This window comes from Jaculus jaculus, chromosome 1, assembly GCF_020740685.1.
Source record: "Jaculus jaculus isolate mJacJac1 chromosome 1, mJacJac1.mat.Y.cur, whole genome shotgun sequence".
Classification (NCBI taxonomy): domain Eukaryota; kingdom Metazoa; phylum Chordata; class Mammalia; order Rodentia; family Dipodidae; genus Jaculus; species Jaculus jaculus.
The window spans coordinates 6,345,049-6,365,472 of NC_059102.1; the positions used below are offsets into that span (position 1 = coordinate 6,345,049).

At 48.7% G+C, this 20,424-nt stretch overlaps 1 protein-coding gene across 3 annotated transcripts in view; it reads right to left on the minus strand.

Annotated features, from left to right (window-relative positions):
- Dock1 (dedicator of cytokinesis 1) overlaps positions 1-20,424 on the minus strand; it is a 561,057-nt gene that overhangs the window by 26,462 nt on the left and 514,171 nt on the right. For all 3 annotated transcript variants that reach the window (XM_045145312.1, XM_045145301.1, XM_045145308.1), the window contains exons 39-46: positions 20,274-20,363; positions 19,227-19,331; positions 13,421-13,562; positions 13,194-13,272; positions 10,966-11,050; positions 8,079-8,165; positions 4,144-4,320; positions 3,131-3,214 (exon numbers count right to left, since the gene is read on the minus strand). In XM_045145312.1, coding sequence (XP_045001247.1) covers positions 3,131-3,214; positions 4,144-4,320; positions 8,079-8,165; positions 10,966-11,050; positions 13,194-13,272; positions 13,421-13,562; positions 19,227-19,331; positions 20,274-20,363 — 849 coding nt within the window. The remainder of the gene's footprint in view (positions 1-3,130; positions 3,215-4,143; positions 4,321-8,078; positions 8,166-10,965; positions 11,051-13,193; positions 13,273-13,420; positions 13,563-19,226; positions 19,332-20,273; positions 20,364-20,424) is intronic.

Sequence of the window (20,424 nt, forward strand, 5' to 3'; positions counted from 1 at the left end):
CGGCAAGTGAGCCTGGCCTTCCACGTTTGCACATTTCAAAGGAGGACTAGGCACCCTTCCCAGCAGGTTAACCAGGGATTGTCTAGGTTCATCTTTGGACACTCTGCAGGTATTCAACAATGACAGCGTGTCAGGAAAGAGACAGGAGTGTCTTTGATGAAGTGGCTTATGACTTAGTGTGGACTGCAAACCTGGCAGACTCCGGGCAGCCTGCACCGTGCCCAGCCTCCCAGCTGCTGAGGCTGGTGCCTCCCTCGACTTCAGAGCCAGCAAGCATAGCTGAGGAGCAGCCCAGCTGCCAAGGACCGGCTTGCTTGCTGCACACCTGAGACAGTCACGTCCAGCAGGCCCAGGACTCCCAGGAGGAACCGTGCTTGGCCCAGAAATAAAGTTTCAGGAGTGACCCGGACCAGATGAATTGACAAACATATGAGAACAAGGCATTCTGTTAACCACAGTGTTCTCATTTTAATGAACACATGACTCAATTACCAACGTGAAGATATCAAAACACTTGCAAATGAAAGAAAATTTACAGGTAATGTTTTGAATATGTATTTTCCTCACTTTGATTTAATGAAGCAGCTCGAGAACCAAGTCTTCCTTTCAACTTTCCCATGAGCTGCTTTAAAATTCGCCCTTTAATATAGTTATTAGGGGTGATGACATAGTGCTGACATAAAGTTGCTCCCTGGGGGACAAATTATTTTCCTCTGTAGGACTTGAAACTCTTAAAATCCAATTTGCTGTAAAAGCTTACAGGGGGAAAAAAAAATCAATAAAAGTTCTGAAGACCAAACTAGCTTTTTTGTACTCTGGTATTTCGAGGGGTTCTGAATTTTGTGCCCTGAGTTTCTGTAGCACAGAAAATGGAATCGTGCAAGGGTTAGCCGCTGCTCCATTTTGACAGTGACAGGGAGGCCGCTGCCATGACTCTTACGTTCTATGAAAAGACACCTCCATGGCCCCATGGTGTCCTTTCCTGTCAGGTCACAGAGGTCCTGTCACAAAGCAGTTCAGCTCTTTGCTGGGTGTGGTGGCGCACGCCTTTAATCCCAGCACTTGGGAGGCAGAGGTAGGGGGATTGCCATGAGTTCAAGGCCACCCTGAGACTATATAGTGAGTTCCAGGTCAGCCTGGACTAGAGTGAGACCCTACCTTGAAAAACAAAAACAAACAAACAAACAAACAAAAACCAAAATAAAAACAAAGCAATTCTTGGACAAACAGATTTCTAATGCATATAGATTCATGACAGAACTAAATACTTCCTTTTTAATGTAACTACACTAAAATATATATAAAGCTGTACACCCATAAAATTGCTATCATAAAAGAGAAAACCAAAATAATACTGATTTAATAACATACATAATAATATATAATATTATAATAATAATATATAATAATATATAATAATATTATTATATAATATTATTAATATATATAATATTGTATAATAATAATATTATAATAATGATATAATAATAATATATAATAACAGCCCTGGGTAGGGTTCAGGAAAGCTGGAATCATGCGTGAGGGTGTCCAGTGGCATGCCACTGGAGAAGTTGGTTAGCTGTGACTCAAAATATTTTTTTGTGTGTGTGCCTGGCACAAAAATTCTAATTTTCAGTATATTCCTGAGTATTAAAAACAGGGAGTTGAACAGGCATCTGTATATTTATACTATTACGTTTGCAGTAGCATTATTCACACCAGCCACAAGACAGAAACCCAAATGTTCATGAATAATATATGTGGATAAATCAATGTGGTATGTCCATATAATGGAATATTATACCATCTTTAACAAAAAAAAAAAAAAAGCTAGTCTGCCTGGGTGTGGTGGCACATGCCTTTAATCCCAGCACTTGGGAGGCAGAGGTAAGAGGATTGCTGTGAGTTCAAGGCCACCCTGAGACTACATAGTTAATCCCAGGTCAGTCTGGGCCAGAGTGAGACCCTACCTTGAAAAACCAAAAAAAGGCTAGTCTAACATTTGCTACAATATGGATGGACCTGAAAGTCATTATACTGAGTGAAATAAAACTGATAAAAAAGAACAATACATGATTTTACTTACGAGAGGTTCTTATAGCTGTCAACTTCATGTATACAGAAAGAAGAGGGTTAGTTTGCAGGGACTAGAGGGAGAGGGGATGGAGAGTTTTTGAATGGTAGAAAATTTACAAGATAAAGAGTTTCTGCAGATGGATGGGGTTGATGGTTGCACAACATGAAGGTGCTTACTGCCACTGAACTCTGCACTTCCACAATGTGTAACATGGTGAAATTAACCTCATGTATATTATGTACATGTATAAATCCTTAGTAATAAAAATCCAGGAATATATCTAAATGCAAATTCAGGACTTTCGACTTGGCTTCAAGCCATATACTAGCCCCAGCACCTCATGCACCAATAACGTGCAGTGACAGAGGCCTAAAGATGAGGTTCTACTGGAAGTCAGGACAGGATAGCGGAGATGACTCTCAAGGGAGCAGCCCTGTGTTGAGCCTGACAGGGCATGGGAACCTCTTGGTGAGGTTTAGAGCTGGAGAAGGTCATGCGGACAACAAAACGTTTAAATGGGATGGCAAGTGCAGGCAGAGACCCCTTGAGGATGGGAAGGGTGCTCCGCACACTGAGCCAGGGGTTCAGGCAAGTACAGGTACCCCAGCTGAGCACAGGGCCCTCAGAGCTTCCTGCTAGAGAGGCCCTAGACACCTGACTATGCAAGCAAGATCAGGTGTCGAGTCATGCTGGGGACTGACCAACAAAGGGCACTGCCAGGAGGGAAGGAGGAGCCAGCTGCAGCTCCCCCACCAGTGCATTTCCCAAGATCTGCAGCGGCTAGGTTCATTCCTGTGACAGGCTGAGGCTGAGCTGCTGGGAATGCTGGGAAGGAAGGAGGTTTTGTACATTTGCAAGACAGAATTTTCTAGCTTTCAAGTTCATGACTCTAAAGGAGCTGTGCTCATCATGGAAGAGGGAGTGGGCTTACCAGGGACACTGTCACTGAGGTCCAGGGCAGGAATGTGGTGGGGGGTGCCAAGGCAGACCACGGCATTCACAGCTTCCCACCTTCCCACCCTCGCTTCGAAAAGCTGCCATCAGACTCCGTACCTGCCAGGCTATCAGATCCTTGAGCTTCTCGATCTGTCCATGGGCCTCAGGGTGCTCCTGCAGGTAGCGTTCTGTGAAGAAGGCCTGTGGAGGAGAGAAGAGCCACTCAGCGATCCCTCAGCCGGCACAGAGCTGTGCCTGGGGCCTCGGGGAGACAGCCGTGCATAAACGCAGACCCACACCCATGCACGGAGCTCGCCAACGACCTCCAGATCCAAGGTCAAATGCAACCCGGGGCACATGGACAGTCAGGAATTGGTGAGGCCACAGGGGCTCTGCACTGCTTGGTCCCATTGGGTGGCGGAAGGTGTGGCCCACCCAGCTGTGCCCGCGGCCCAGTCGCCACCTGCTCCTGCTGGGAACTGACCTACCCCTGAAGGCCACAGACACTGAGAAATGCCATCTTTCCCTCCACTCCACACCTGGTTTTGAGGCAGAACCTGTCTCGGGGTTTACATATCTAGATTCAGGGCACTGAGTTTTTTTTGCAAAGGACAGGTTGGGGCCAAATGGGCCACCATACAGTGTCCCAATTGTGTCATTCGCTGCATCAGGGAAACAGAGGCACACGTCAACAAATGGGCGTGGCCTTGCCAGTAAAAGCATTGGAAGCACTGGGTGATGGGCTGGGTCAGCAGTCATTGGTTTGGCCCAGGCTCCATGTTATTCCACTAACCAAGGTCAGAGACATTCCCACTGCACCAATGCTACCTCTCTGGTATGAACTCTCTAGGCCCTTAACAATCAAGGCCTTTGGGAAGTGAGCTGAGGGTCTCTTTCTGGAGCTCGGACAGCCCACCATGTGTAGGACAGGGGGCTTCCTGGCTGCGGGAGCACCCTGCCCCTGCCACCATGCTTCCCTCAGGCTTGCCTGTCCCGAGGCTGCCACTGGACCCTGCCTCTGATGAGGTGTTTCGGGGAGACCAGTACAGCCGATGGGCGCCTGGGACAGGGTCTGGAAGGCTCAGCCCATCCCTGGGCAGGGCTCTAAAAGCAGTGGGCATGTCACATGCCTTCTCATAATTGGCAAAGCCTCCCATGACCGCCGGGTCCACGATGCCATTCAGGAGCATGGAGAGCGGGTTGATGGGCAGGCCCGGGTCGTCCAGGTGCTGCTGGACCATGCTGCTGATCTTGTCATTGGTCAGCTGCATGGTCTCGATGGCATTCTCCAGAGGGCTGATCTCCACCTGTGAGGGCGAGAAGGCGGCAAGACGTCAGCCAGCCTCCACCACGCACTGAGCTTGGCGGCCTTCCTGCCCTTCACAAACATGTCTTCCAGCATCAACTACCATCAACTGCGGCTCCGTCAAGAGCATCGCGCATTTTGCTGGCACGACCTGGGTCCACAGACAGAGCCTTCACCTGAAGTGTCCAAAGTAAGGCCACTTAGCTCCAGGGCACGTGAATTATTTTATTTTATTTTTTTGGTTTTTCGAGGCAGGGTCTCACTCTAGCTTAGGCTGGCCTGGAATTCACCATGGAGTCTCAGAGTGGCCTCGAACACACAGCAATCCTCCTATCTCTGCCTCCTGAGTGCTGGGATTAAAGGTGTGTGTCACCATGCCCAGCTTGAATTTTTTAAAATATTTTATTTTTATTTATTTGACAGAGAAAGAGAAAGAGAGAATGGGTATGCCAGGGCCTCCAGCTATTGCAAACGAACTCCAGACATGTCCACCCCCTTGTGTATCTGGCTAACGTGGGTCCTGGGGAACTGAATCAGGGTCCTTTGGCTTTGCAGGCAAACGCCTTAACTACTAAGCGATCCCTCCAGCCCAGGACACACGAATTTATGAGTGCACACCTATGGTCAGACCAGGACAATAGCCATGAACATGCGCTGTTTCCCATAGAAGACCTTCCAACTGTGTTCTTGCTCCTGACTTGTTTTATAGAGGGTCAAGACTTTAAGTATTTGGAAGATTCTGGAGAAAGCCTGACTCCTTTGCAAAGTCTGCTGCCCTGTTTGGTGAGGTCAGGCAAGGGAGGGGCCATGTGGCCTCCGCCATGCACGCCAGGGGGAAGGAACACCTCTTGTGGTCTCCAGCACAAGGACACTGCCACAGGTGCAGACCCACCACTGCTTAGCGGGACCACCAGCATAGGAGTCAGGGAACTGGCACCTTTATGAGGCTCCATGGACCCCACGGGTGCCGTCAGGCTTGGCCATTGGGTGCCAGCTCTAAAGTGGGGAGCTTGGCTCCAGCTAGGCCTCGTTCTAACTGTAGACCCAACCGGGATGGGCCCTGGAAACCCAACAACAACTTTTAACCCTCCTAAGGGAGGGGCAATGGACCCCAGCCATGCTCTGGGTCTCTGGTGTCCCTTGCAATTGGTAAGCAGCCTTTTGGGAATGTCTGAGTGATGGTGAGGGTGCTGGTGAGTAGAGACCAGAGTGGACAAAGCATGGACCCCTGTGGACCACCAAAGCCTTGTGTACACTACTGGCTGACGGTGGAGGAAGTGGTTACAGATGCCGCCTGCTTGCTCACTTGCCCCTCAGTGTGACTGGAGGGAGCGACACTGTCAACAAGACGCATATTGCAGAGGGTGTCCCTGGTCACCTGTGCACCCAGGAAAGCCACCCTCACCTGGTCTCACTTTGGCATACCTCATCCTTGGCACATGGCACCACTGAGCACCAACTCCAGGGAAAGATTTCATCAAACTGTATAGTTCCTCACCACCACGGATCTCATTCTTCTCAAGAAAGAATGGTTTCCTATGGTCCTCAGGGCTAAAGGCTACCACCAAGAAATGGGGTCCAAACCAAGAGGCACAGTGAGTAAATTCAGCCATGTCATTCTGAGGTGACTCGGCTCTCAGGTTCCGTCTGTTACAAATGGCCACCACAGCCCAAGTCACATTGTCATACCTACAGTCAGGGTGGCCCAGTCCGAGTTAGAATGCTCCAGCATCCACAGCCCACTGACTCCTAGAATCCCCATGACATTAGCATGTCTGTGTGTGAAATGTGTGCTCTTCTGAGTCTCACATGGTTATCAGCTCCACATGGCGTGATGAAGGAATTACATTGTCATCACCCAATGTCCTAGTTGCTTTCTGTCTATCTAGAAGCTTTGGGGCAGAGACTAGAAGACCCAATGCAAAAGTGACTCTGTCTCCAGGAGGGGCAAAGTCCTGGGGGCTCTGAGCAGGAGGAGAGGTGCTGTTCTGGCTGCCTAAGGTGGGAGGATGAAGATATAAGCTTACAAAGGGACCCAGAGCTCATGCTGGAACAGGCAAAGGAGAGGGGTGAAGACAGCTTAGGAGGAGAGATTCTAGCCACGTCCTTGAGTCAAATAACCACTTGTCTTAGGGACTAACTATAAAGGTAAGTGCTACTACCCTGGGTGGGTTCCACAGTGAAGATGTGAACAAAAACACATTTCAATCAGATCATTTTGTTTTAGATTTCTTTTTGTTTGTTTGTTTTTCAAGGTATAGTCTCACTGTAGCCCAGGCTGACCTGGAATTCACTATGTAGTCTCAAGCTGGTCTCAAACTCATGGCAATCCTCTTACCTCTGCCTCCCAAGTGCCGGGATTAAAGGCATGCACTACCACATCCAGCTTGGTTTTTATTTTATTTTTTTTGTTTGCTGGCTTGGTGGTTTGATTCAGGTGTCCCCCATAAACTTAGGTGTTCTGAATGCTAGCTCCCCAGCTGATGGATATTTGGGAATTAATGCCTCCTGGAGGGAGTGTATTGTTGGGGGCAGGCTTATGGGTATTAAAGCCAGTTTCCCCATGCCAGTGTTTGGCACACCCTCCTGTTGCTGTGGTCCATCTTATGTTGGCCAGGGGGTGATGTCCACCCTCTGCTCATGCCATCGTTTTCCCCTGCCATCGTGGAGCTTCCCCTCGAGCCTGTAAGCTAAAATAAACCTCTTTTTCCCAGAAGCTACTCTTGGTTGGGTGATTTCTAACAGCAATGCGAACCGGACTGCAACACTGGCTTTTGTTGTTGTTATTGTCTCCCCCCACCCCCTGTGGTAGGGTCTTGCTCTACCTGAGGCTGACCTAGAATTCACTATGTAGTCTCAGAGTGGCCTTGATCTCGTGGTGGTCCTCCTACTTCTGCCTCCCAAGTATTGAGATTAGATCCTTTTTATATTTGAGCCAAAGTTTTATGTAGCTCAGGCTGGCTCCCTCGAACTCACTTTCTAGCCAAAAATGACTCAGAACTATTAAGCCTCTGCCTCTCCTCCTGGGTACCGAAATTACAGGTATGTGGGGACCAACTCTCTCTCTACCTAGCGGGCTACACCACCAGCCATCAACCAGCTCTTTTCACAAGCTGCAGCCCTGACACCTTGGTCCAGCCCAGAAACCTGAGACCCAAGCTAATGAAGCCAACCCAAGGCTCATCCTCAATGTGAGCTTCATGTAAAAGAAACTGTCCCACAGCAAGACAAAGTTGAGCTCATAAAAAGGAAATCATCATTCCTTTAAAAATGCCTGGGGAAGGGTATATTTTCAGGCTATTTTTACTTGAAATGAGCAAGTTCCATTCATTAAGTTATTTGTCATGTAAATGGAAATAAAACCATCAGGAAGAGATTTTGTAAGAAGTTTATGTAAATTGGAACTTGTTAAACTTTTCATTTAGTTAAGAGAAAGAACTGTCAAAACAACATAGCCATGGCTGAAAGTAAGCACTATGTGAGAAGAAATGAAGTCTTCGTTTTGGGTTTCCTGCCAGCTAGCATTGGGGGTGGCACATAGCTTTTTCAGTAAAATGCTAGAGGTGGCTGGGGAGCTACTGATGCCCAGACAAGCAGCCTGATGGTGACGGGCATGCTGGGACTTGAGTGTACAGGCTGGCTGCAGTGACCCGTGACTCTCGAGGACAAGGACGGCATGTCTGACCCTATCAGAGACTGAAAGATAAGCTTCCTTTGGTGGGGGCGGGGGGCCAGAGGGGATGGGGAGGTGGTCCTTACCATGAAGACAGATTTGACCTCAAACCACCTTAAGATTCCTGGAAGTTTATACGCTGTGGTGTAAATGGTTCTCTCGATCCACATGTTCTGCAAAGGAACACACGTGAGACATGTTAGCGGGAGCGTGGCAGCAGCCGAGTGGCTCTGTCCCCAGGGCATCTGTGTGGTGATCACCAGTAGGACAGGATCCACCTGTGTCCACGCAGGCCAGGTGGGCGTCAAGGGCACCCCGGTTCCATGACCACAGGGCGCCAGTACTCCAAGTGCCCCATTTCCCAGCCAGAAAACCCTTCCTCCCTGGTCTTTGCCAAGGAAAATGTACCAGGTGAGTGGGGGAGATGTAAATGCCTCAAGCTCAGAGGAGGTTCCTTCAAGAAGTAGATTTTAAAGATGAGCTTGCACTGGCCTTACTTTGGGTTTAAAAGAAACTCAAAGGTGCAAGTTCAGTAAAGAAAATGGGGTTTAATCAAGCTCTACCTCGAGCTTACCTTCTGTAACTAATTATTTTTTTCATGAGGACATGCAGACATAGAAAGGGGGACAGCTCATGGCCCGCAATGCACAGATGAGAAGATAATCATTTCACATCTTCACTGCTCACGACTTCTTAGCAAGCATTCACTTTTCAATGTATATATAGATTATTTAGATAAAAGCACCATTTCCCAACATGTATTCTTTGTAAAGTGGCATCTCGCGCATTGTAAGAAACAGTTTTTTTGAGACAATGTGAACAGTTCTACATCTCGTTAATGGCTGGCCTGAGTGCCCACGCAGGTGCAAGCCCCATCCGTTAGCCGCCTGCTCGGCCTGTCTGGCTGGGGACCAGACGCTGCCCTTCTGGCTCTCCCTCTGAGGCAGACTGTGAGAAGCTGAGCGTGCCCGCAGTGACCCGGACACAGACTGAAGGGGTCGTGGGACGACAATTCCAGAAGGCTGGCCTGGGCCTGAGAATCTCTAAGATTCTAGAGGAAAGCAGAGAGCCCACTGAGGCCTCAGGGACAAAGGCAGGCCCTGTCTCACAGTCTAGGATCTGCTGTCCACATGACTGGGCCCCCACCGGGTACCTGCCTGAGAAAAGGGATTCATTCAGCTTTCCCTTCCTAGTTTGTCAGTGCCTGTGTCCACACCCTTGGGGAAGGCCTCACATCCATTTTGGGATTCATAGGCAGCTGCTAAGCAGACCCCATCTTAGGCAGCCTCTCCCCATGGGCTCTCACTCCAGGAGCTTCCACCCTCACCAGGCTTGCAGGCTCTGAATGTCCATGCCCAGCTCTCAACAGCTTTTCCAGCCTCCACACTGCGAGCCAGGAAGGGACATGATGCCTAGAAGGGGCCAGGGCCACGCTGACCTGAGGCTTTGTCGGGTGTGTGAAGGACCAAGGCCTCTGAACACTCCATCCAAGTGTGAGGCCCTAAATGGGGCCCCGGAGAAGCAGCTCGAGCTCTGAGGCTGGGCACAGCTCGAAATGTCAGGAGCCTCAGTTATTCTTAGCTCTGCTCCCGACCAGCTGCACACCCTTTGGCAGTTCGCTTGACCTCCTTGTGTCTGTTTCTTTATAGCATAAGAATAGACAGATTGCCAAGTGGGAGAGGTGCGAAGGAAAAGTCAGTAAGTCCCGCAGTTTAGAGACAAAAAACAGTGGCATGATTTTGTGTGTGTGTGTGTGCGTGTGTGCGTGTGATAAATCACTCAGAAAGCTACCGTAATTGCATGGGTGTCAGGGTTGGCTGTGGCTAGACCATGTGCCCACCATTATAGTCATACGGTAAGCACTAATCACTGGAGAGGTTCAGGTGCTGGCATTGTCCAAGAAACCAGCCCTCAGTGATAAAACAGCCAGGGCTAGATTCTGGAAGGCGGGAGGGTTCACCGAGCTCCAAGCGCTTGTCCACTCACAAGGACACTGGCCTCTGAGCTGGAGGGAATGTCTCTGAAGTGGCTCCCAAGAGTGGCCATGGGAGAACTCATAGGTTTTGTCCCAAGGATTCACAAGAAAGGAGGGCCTCCTGACCCCGCACAAGCTTGAGGCTTCCAGATTACAGCCGAGAGGCAGCCATTTTCATCAGGACTGCTCCGTCCCCAGGGTCCCCAGGTCTAAGGCAGGATGGGTGCTCAGAGCTTTCTTCAGGAAGTTCTCCGTCAGAAGGGAGGACAAAACATGCCAGAACACTGGTTTTATCAGACACCTTTCAAACAGGGGCTCCAGTAAACCCGTCTGTAGAATTTCTAACAGGCTATGAGGATGGGTGTTGCTATTTCCACGATGGACGCTATGGCTGGCAACAAAGGGAAATTACTTGGCAATGACTGAAAACCCTTCAGGTCGGCTGTCACTACGGGTGGTGACAACAGCATTCCACAGGTTCAGGTCAGGGAAGCTGCTAGAAAGCTTAGGACGCACACACAGCCCTGCACAGAATCAGAACGTCACGAGCACTGAGGGGGGACCTCGCTGAGGGACAGGGCCGTCTCACACTGGGTCCTTCACAAACATCTGAATCCAGACCCAGCTCAAGTGACCCCGGCTGCCACCTGCAGAAGGCCCTGCAAACCTCAGTGTACCTACCTGGAAGCAGAGATATGGGCACCTGCTCCGGCACCGAGACTGACTCAGGACCAGAGCACAAAGGGAAGCCCCGGCCCTCCACGGCCATAGCTGCCTTATCTTATGTCTTAATGACCTTGCTGCCAGCCACTGGGCAGTGCTAGCAGCTTTACAAAACTTGGAGGGTAATGGATTCTGAACTGTGCACATAATATACGTGTGTGACACTGCCTGGGGTTGTCTCAAGGCCATGCTGCTCCCCAGGCACTTCTGCTGGTGGGAGGAAGAATTTTTTTAAGGCTTTGCTTGTGGTTTTTAAAAATTATTATTATTATTACCGCAAATTCATTGTCTGGGTTTTTCTCTCCTTTCCGTATTGGCCGAGAGTATTCAAATCGCTGGACCTCATTTACCCTATAAAAACTGTAAAGACAGACAAATCATTAGACACTTAACCTGAAAACACACATTTTACTTTTAGACATGGGTCTGGCCTCAGAACATGGTAGCAAGTCTCAGAAAGGGGATGGGAGCTGGCTCTTCAGCCACGCCAGCTTCCTCTCCAGCGCCTCCTGAAGAGGGGGTGCTGGCAGGTAAGAAATTAAAGAGAATTTTCCCTCCTCCTTAGCCCAGCAGGAATCCTGAGTTACAGCACAGCAGGAGGAACAGCGAAGGCAGCTCCAGAACAGAAAAGGGCTTGTGCATCCAGTAGGTGTGTTTAGTATTCTAAAAAATAATAATGTATCTCTTTAGTTCAATAATTTAATGATGAACTTAGATCGTTCAACATTGTTGCTTTTTAAGAAGCTTCAAGTTGGTGTGATGGTTTACAGTGAGTGTCAATTTGAAAAGACCTAGAATTAGCCCTGAGAATTATCTTCAGTGGGTTCACGAGTGGGGGCAGCCCCGCCCCGTGCGCTGGGGTCCTGGGCTGTACAGGACAGCGCTGGCTGAGCAGCTGCAGTCATCACTCTGCGTCCGCCCTGCGCTGGACGTGAGCAGCTGCCCGGGCTCCTGCCGCCACGCCTTCCCCGCCATGACGGCTGTGACCCGGAACTGTGAGCTGAAACAAACCCTTCCTCCCATAAGCTGATTTGTGTCAGGTATTTTGTCTCTGCCCTGAGAAGTTAACCAATCCATTTGGTAAGTTCAGTCCTTTTAGAAATGTGTTATATACTGTGTTATGGCTCTGCAGGAGGTAGATTTTGCAGCCCTGGAGAGTGGTATACTGGGGACAAAGAGCACCATTATTCCTCCTCCTTGGGGCAGGGGTGCGCTGATGTTTGCCCGGGGCACGGGAGCAGGCAAGACCCACTCTGTGCAGTCCTGAAACGCACACAGACCTGGCTGGGGAACTATGTTTCTCTACCGGCCTGGTGCCTCTGTCTGAGTAAAAGCATGACAAACTTCAAGACACATGCGTGTGATGCACTTCTTTGCAAACACATGGTCCTAGTTTGTCACCATGACTGCTGATGGGAGGGCAGAAATGATGAAAGGGTTAGGAGCCCGCCAAACTTCAGGATGCAGAGCAAACAGATCATGAGGAGTAGCAGCCCATCAAAGAGGTGAAACACCTTCACCGGGCCAGAGATCAAACAGAAACGAAAGCTCTTCACATCAAAGCACCAGCTGGGGCACATGTTTCTATGCCAGAGATGGCGAGAGAGGCTGTTCTTCAAGTGTGAGGTCTCAATCAGATATGGAAAAGTAACTCCTGGGTTTAATGCCCCTGCATGATCCCATCTCCTGTGACTGTCATCGCTGTGGGCTGAATGTTTTTTTTTTTTTTTTTTTTTTTTTAGTAGTGTCCCATCAGGAAAAGATGCTCCAAAAATCTCTTCTCATTTTATAATAATCTATACCTTGCAGTGTGGAGGTGGGGGGTGGGTTTGTGGTGGTTTGTATTGATCAACTACATAGCAGAACCTAGACTTATCTGGGAAGGGTTAATTACATAGATTAGACTTTAACCTCTGTGTATGGCTGGAGGGATTATCTTCACTAGGTTAATCAAGGTGGGAAGACCCACCTTGACTGTGGGCAGCACCCTTCCATGGGCTGAGGTCCTGGACCATATGAACAGGAGAGAGCTGGCTGGGCCCTAGCATGCGCTGCTCTCTGTCTGCTCACTCTGGACTGACTGTGACCAGCTCTGCTTCAAGCCCATGCTGCCACAGCTGCCCCAGCACGGTGACCTGAACCTGAACTGTAGGCGGAAATAAACCTGCCCCTCCACTATTTTGTCAGGTATTTTGTCCCAGAAACAAGAAGTGATACAGGATACTACTGAAAAGTTTGTCAAGGGAATCCAGAGGGCTGCTTCCTTCCCATTGGAATTTTGACCTCTTTAGACCCGGGGGAAAGATTCTCCTAAGTACCTCTCCAATCACTGTCCTTCCTTTCTAAAGATGCCAGAAATCATTAGCTTTGCTTGCTTTTGAAAGAACACACACACACACACACACACACACACACACCTGAAATATTCTTCAAAGGTTCAAATCCACACTTCATCTCATAGCTTCTTGCCACCCCCTGTTAGTTAGAAATCTGAAATGATTACCTCACTATCTGCTCAGACACAGGCCGGTGAAATTTGGGGGGCAAATCCAGCTTGGGCTTTACTGTGAAACACTGAATATCTGAGGGAAGAGAATTAAGGTCTAACTGGCAGCATGTACAACAACGAAGAGAGATGCCCCATCTCCCATGTGCACCAGCCCACCCAAGGGTCCCTTCAGTGGTGTAGGCATGACAGGTGTATGGCCCTCCTGGTGTCTCAAAGGATACACTGGCCAGGAGAGTTCTTGATATCATCGCCCGGTGGAGATGTTGTCTTCATTTTCTCAGCATTGGGAAACTGAGTTAAGAGCCGGGCTTCAAAATCTTCTCGTCGCTCATACTCTTTTCCTCGGTAAATGAAAACTTTTCCCTGAAAACAATGACCTTCATTAGATAATACCACGGGGCAGGACCACTGGCCCTCAAAATCTGTTTGACAGTTTTTTTATTTTTTTTCTGAATGTCACTGCTCTGAAGAATGACTTGTGACTGCATTGCTCTCACTAGTCAGAACAGAGGGACAAAAAGCAGGGGAGCTGACACAGACACCGTGTGTGGTGCATGGACCTCGCGTGGCCGGTAAGCTTCTGTCTGAGCAGTAACGACCAATGATGTGGGGACTGGGGAGAAGGCTCGGGGGTTAAAGGGTCTTCTTTAGAAGTCTGGTAACCCTGGAATCTGGAAGAGTCAGCCCAAGTTAGCTTGTCTACTGCCAGAAAGTGCTACATGAGCTATTGGGGGGAAATGGCCATCATCTGTCCAAGCAACTCATGGTCTAAGGTACGCAGCAGCAAACAGCCTGCCATGATGCTCACACAAGTGCAACAGTGGCACACAGCCATGGTGGGTAACCAACTGCTCTTGGATTGGCTAACAGATCAGCTCAGTGGAACAGAACCCATATCAGGAACTGGGAAACAAGTCAGAACCATATCCAAAAAACGAGTTCACTCTCCAATATCAAATTCCAACCAATCTTGGGCTACAAGAGGGCCAACACCTATTCAATTCTCTCTAACCTAATAATGATTATCCCATTTAGCAACTGCTGACTTCACTCTCCATTGGAGAATCTGCTTCTTTTTTCAAATGGACACAGAACCCGAGGAGAGAATCAGCCTATCACACCTCACCAAGACCCCAGATGAAACCAAGAGTAATTGGGAAAATGAGCAAGAGTGCTGCTTTCTTGGTGAACCTGGTACCAGCACAAGGGTAAGGGAGACAGACACAGAGAACACTCAACTCCTACCAAACCAGAGACACAGAGGCTCCCAAGACCTCATCACTGAAGTAGACCTAAAATGAACCCAACATAGTTCAGGGAGATTTGAGGAAGAGAGGGCAGAAAGATTGTTAGAGCCACAAATTGGGACATTATGCGCAGAGATATTACCTCTTCCCCATAACTGATGGCCACCCCCACAATGCATGACCCACAATCCCCATGGGGATAACTGGCATCCCCAACGAGGAGGGTCTCTTTGGAGGGTGAGGACAGGGATGAGGGTAAGGATGGTACCAACATGTGCCGTTTACACACTGAGAATGTACATACCTAATAAAGAAAAACATGGCTTAAGAAAAAGAAGTCTGGTAACCCAAATTTGATTCCCAGACTCCCATGTTAAGTGAGACAGAAATGGAACACACATCTGTAATCCCAACATGTCTATAGGAATGGGAGGTGGAGCCCAGAAAACCTGGAAGCTTGAGAACCAGCTAGATGGGTGCACATGCAGAGGAAAAAAGCAGGAGAACAACACTCCGAGACTGACCTCCACATAGATGCTGTGGAACATGTGCACCCATATGCACATCTTATACACATACACAGACATAATAATATTTTAAAAAAGCTATATAAAAAAAGTGAGGCATGGGAGCCCTATGCATGGTCAAAAAGGGTTCAGGCAGTCAGTCAAGTGGAGAAGGATGTTTGTCTTTTTGCTCAGGCAGACCCTGAAGGAGTTAAGGTCATACCATCTTGGAATATGCCAATCTGGGATATTGATTCTTGAAAACTAAATCTATACACAGGACTACAGCTTCAGAAAGGGTCACTTGGAAGCCACCAGGATTCTCACATAGGGGTGTCCTTTATACAACAGCGCTGGAAAATAGCCCTGGTCGCTGTTCACTGAGACAGCGATGAATTTGAAGAATGAACTGAAAACTAACCCTGGCCTCCTGGTTTCTATATCCTGCTCCTCCATATCTCTTCTAGTAATGCCCCCCTGAAGTTACAATCCTACTGCGGGCAGCCCTTTGTCTTCTCACTCCGTTATGAGCTGTGGTTCATCTAGAAGGCTCTAAGGCCCTGTGCTTGGGCCATTTGTTTGGACTTCACTGTCTTGTGAACATCCTCATGTATGTGGAAAATTAATAGTGATTTTATGCTTTTCTACTGTTAATCAGCGCCTGTGTTAATTAGGTTCCTGGCTCTAGCCAAAGAGCTCACATAAGAACTCAGCAGGGCAGAGGGCAGCTGTCTCTCCCCAGCAGCCCTAATTAAGTCGTTTTCCTCCTGTCAAAAGGAACCTGACTCTGTATGGGATTAACTTGGGTTCTCAGAATCTGACTGGGGCCTTCCCTGACCTAACTCCCAGGAGAGGATAGCCTGCCCACCTTCTAGGCAAAAGCAGAAAGCCCTGGCCCTGGCCTCCTTGGAGGGGAGCGTCTGGGGAGGGTGTCAATCAAGAGGTCTGGGCCATCTTTACTTGTCGAGGAATAAGAAGTGTTAAGTGTATGCAGCTGTTCTTGGGGCGTCCTTCTCAAATGCCAGTCTTCCAACTGGAGTCTGCTGCAGAGTCACAGAACTTGGTGTGGACTTGGGTAGGTGACCATTCTTGCTTACACAGGCTGTGTTGCTGAGGCTGCCTCTGTGTGGATGACACAGTCACTCTGAAGGCATACTTCTTGCAAGATACCACAGTCTCTGTCACTTCAGCGTCAACTGAGTCTCAAACAGGGTCGGTGGGTGCAAAGTGAAATCACTGTTCTCTTGCAAGGTTTTGCTTCCCGTCCCCCCCCCCCCGCACTGCCCCTGCTGAGGAATTGCAGTAAGGAGGGAGGGACAGTGGGGGTGGGCGCCGGGACAGGGAGTGGGCTAGGGCAGTGTTCTTCACAGTGGCATGTGGCTTCCTGAGGCTCTGTAGGTCGAAGCAGGGGACACTGGGGAAGCACGGGGTGGGGGACTGCTGGTTATTTGGGCTCAGGGAGACAGACGGACATTTTGCCACATTCTTACACCTTACACACAGCCTGAAGTCAACTTAAAACCTCTCTCATTAATAAATCCTAGCAGAGATAGAGAGAGCTAATTTATCCCCACAGAGCTTTGAGTGTCTACATCCCCCACAATTTTTTTTCACTGAACCATAGTCACCAAGGCAATGGTGGTTAGGTGGTGGCTTTGGGAGGTGGTCCGCTCACAAGGTCTCAGCGAGTTCTTCTCTCCTTCCACCCGTGGGGGTCAGACCCCCCCATACACTGAAGCTACGAGCACCTCATTCTCGGATTTTCCAGCCTCCACAACCGTAATAAATTTTTGTTGTCTAGAAATGACACAGGCTGAGATATTTTGCCATAGCAGTACAAACAGTTAAATACTGCCTTCCTCATGTCCCAGTTTAGTCTGTTTTTATAAATTATGGAAGATAGAACAGTTTAAGGATTGAATATTTTCTACTTTGTACTTAGGTATGCCTTAAAGTATCATTATGAAAGAAAAATGTCCTCCTTCTCTGAAAAAGTAATGCCAAGCAGAAAGCAAAGTAATATGTAGTCTTAATTAGAAATATAAATACGCAGCCAGGAGTCTTGTAAGGCTATAGGAAGCCAAACACTTCAGGAATTCAGGAAGATTTAACATAGAACAGACGACTGTGAAAGCAGTGAGCATTTCCTATGCTCCACACTTGGAGAAGAGCATAACAGTAAAAGTATATAGAAGCTCTCATAGAAAAACACTACTACAGTTTTCCAAAAATGTCAATTACTTTGCATTCTGAAGTAGTCCTTTCAAACATGAAAATTGGGGGGGGGTGTGCATAGAGTCAAAAATATTTATTCCTTGTGAGAACTATAAATATTAATATGAATGTGAAAACAAACCTGGTGAGATCAATTTTTGGAGAAAAACAGCCAAAGGGACAGGACAGCTTGGTGTTTGTTCTCCCAGCAGCGTTAAGTCGCCCAACATCCTGTCCACTTTTTGGTAACTGGTGCCATCTCTGTCAGACTGACTGCCCCCCACCAGCTGATCTGGGAAGCATGATAGGTATATTGCCACAGCCCCACAAAATTACTCAGGTGTGGCAGGAAAATCAGCTCAGTATTAATCAAGCATGTTACGCTCTTTATTCATACTTCACATTTTGTCCTCTGATGGTAGAAAAGACCCTGGGCAGTTCCCTGGAGCCCACAGTGGCTGTGGGTAGCCAGCAGGACCAAGCACCAGGGTTCTTCTGTGATGTCTCCCCGAGGCCTTTGCTGGAATATTTAGCAGGTGGCTGCTGCTTTGCAGGGAAGGCTGGACGATCACCCCACACAGACCTGGAGGTGGCGGCCACCACGCTGCTGCTGGGTCATGGTGTGGGGACGGATGATAACAGCCCCGCACAGCCGAGCGTGCAGAGTCGGTCTCTCTCTTCTGTGAGACACAGTCTGGGGTGCTCTGACATTCATCAATTAAAGCCTTTTGAAAACTAGGCAACTCTAACCCCGAGCCTTATTGTTTACTGGGTTAAGTGAAAGTCCAATTCCTCTCTACTTCTTTTACTCATCTTTGGATAGCGAGACTTTCTGTAGAATCTTAGTTCCTGGTGGACAGCTGCCTATCTTAGCTGTATAGAGAAGGCCGCCGCAGAGCCTGAGAGCAATGACTAGACCAGGACAGATATGCCCCAGTGACCCCCTGAGAGGATGCTGAAGGACAGGTCAGCCAGCCTTGCCTTCTGGAGCCGGCCGACAATGAACACATCACATCTTTAAGGAATGGCATGTGTTCAGTAAAGAACGCCTGTGTCTTGTGAGTGGTAGCATGTGGAGATGTCTCACACATCAGTGACCCCGTGGACTCAGCAATCTCAGGGCCAGAGGGCACAAGTCTGGAACTGGAAGAGCTCCTTCACAGCACTGCTTCCCTGATGGGGAGACTCCTGACACACAGCCTCAGTTTCCTTGAAGCTAGGGGACCACATTTGGCCCAGAGATGTGAGAACACATAAAAACATGTCATGGAAATCATGGTTGACTGGCCAATGGCATGTAAAAATGTTTTTTTTTTTTTTGGAAGTTGAAATAATTTTACTAGCAGATCAGGTAGTGGGTGTCTGAGTGTCTAGTGGTACCTGTCCCAGGGAAGGGAAGTAGGATTCTGTTTCTAGCATCATGGCCATGAAAATCAACTTCCAATTTCTCATATAATTAAACAGTTGCATGTTCACAGAGGCACCATTTACACTAGCCAAAAGGTGGGACTGACTCAACTATTTATCCGCAGATGAATGTGGTATAAGGCATACAATGGAATATTACCCACCCTTGAAAAGGAATGCAGTTCCGACACACACTACAATATGGTCAAGCCTTGAAGATGTCACGCTAAGTAAAATAAGCCACACACAAGGGCCAAGCATTTCTGTGGGGCAAGTAGGGCCATCAACCTCACAGGGACGAAAAGCAGGATGGGAGATGTCAGAGCAGCGACACAGGGGACACGGGGAGTTGTTGTCTAAGGGGTGTGGAGTTCGAGTTTGACGAGCTGAGGAAGCGAGGAGTCAGGTGGTGGTGATGGATGTGATATGCTTATGCCGCTGAACTGCACAGATGAGAATGGGTCACAGAGAAAACTGTATGCTGTGAATATTTTACCACAGCTGAATGTTCACATAAATCTCAGATGGAGAGTTCTTTTGGGGAAGAATCAGGTGGAAAACCTAGGTGTAGGCAAAGAAAATACTCTTGTTCCCTCTTGGGCATCCCAAATAACCCCAGGCTCGATACTGGCTCAGAGAAGAAGCAAACTTACCCTGAGGAAGGAGGGGAACCCTTGTCCATAGTAGCCGACTGCAAAATAGTCGGGCTTTGGTCTGATCACCTTGACGATGTTTTCGTAAAACTGAGCCTGTTTCTTCTGGAAGGAAGAAAGAAAGGAAGGTTGAGCAAAACACCTGAAGACCTTTTCCTTTGGACTCTCCTGGTGTGGTGGCCTCAGCTTTGTCACTCTGTGGGGTGGCCAGAGGAGGGTCCTGAGGCTGTATCTGAGGTCATCTCACTGATAGGTTTGACATTACTTTTCACTCATCCTCCATCATTTCAAGGGATTCTGAAGGCACAAGCCACATCAGTCAGCAGCTCTGATTTTGGGATATTTCAGTAACCATAGAGACACCCTGAGATTTTTTTTTTTTTCTGATTAGACAGTGAGCTCTTAGGAATTGTTAAATCATCAAGTCAGTTATAGGAGCACATAAAAAGAGAATTTAAAGGACAGCACTATTCTGCTGTAAATTAATGATACATGTTACAACATCATAAACATGACCTGCTGAGTGAAAACATGATATGGCCCAGAGGGCAACAATTAGAAACTTCTAGAACTTCCACAGCCGGAGAAAAGTCAGCCTACTATCCATCTGCCCAACCCCCTGTTATGGAAAGGGTGAAAGCTTTAAACCAATGGGACCCCCTGGAGACTCCTGGGGGGGTCAAGGTTCCTGTTCTTAGACACGAGCAGCTCTGTCACATCAGGGCACCTTCATGCTTGGCTGATGTGGGGGAACGAGGTCCCAGGAATGCTCATGGGCCAGAATCAACCAGCAGGTAAAGGACGCCCACAGTCTAGGATGACAGGGAAGACGAAGCCACGGCCTGACGACACCGGGGACGGACCCCAACATGACCATCAACGAGGACTTCCAGGAGAGAGCTCAGAGCACGCTCCTAATGGCACAGGGAGCAGCACTTACCAGATAAAGGACGCCCACTGTCTGGGATGGCAGGGGAGATGAAGGCCCAGCCCGACGACAGCGCGGACGGACCGCGGGACCCTGACGGCGCGGGAACCCGCACTTACCAGCAGGTCGCTGAGCTGCTCATAGTCAAACATCTCTGTCTCGTACTGCTCAGCGAGCTCCTTGCCCAGTGCGATGGCTTCCTCCCACATCTGTGATTACAGGCAAGAAGAAGGACCCGGGCGTGAGTCGTGAGCCAGAGCCACACAGGAC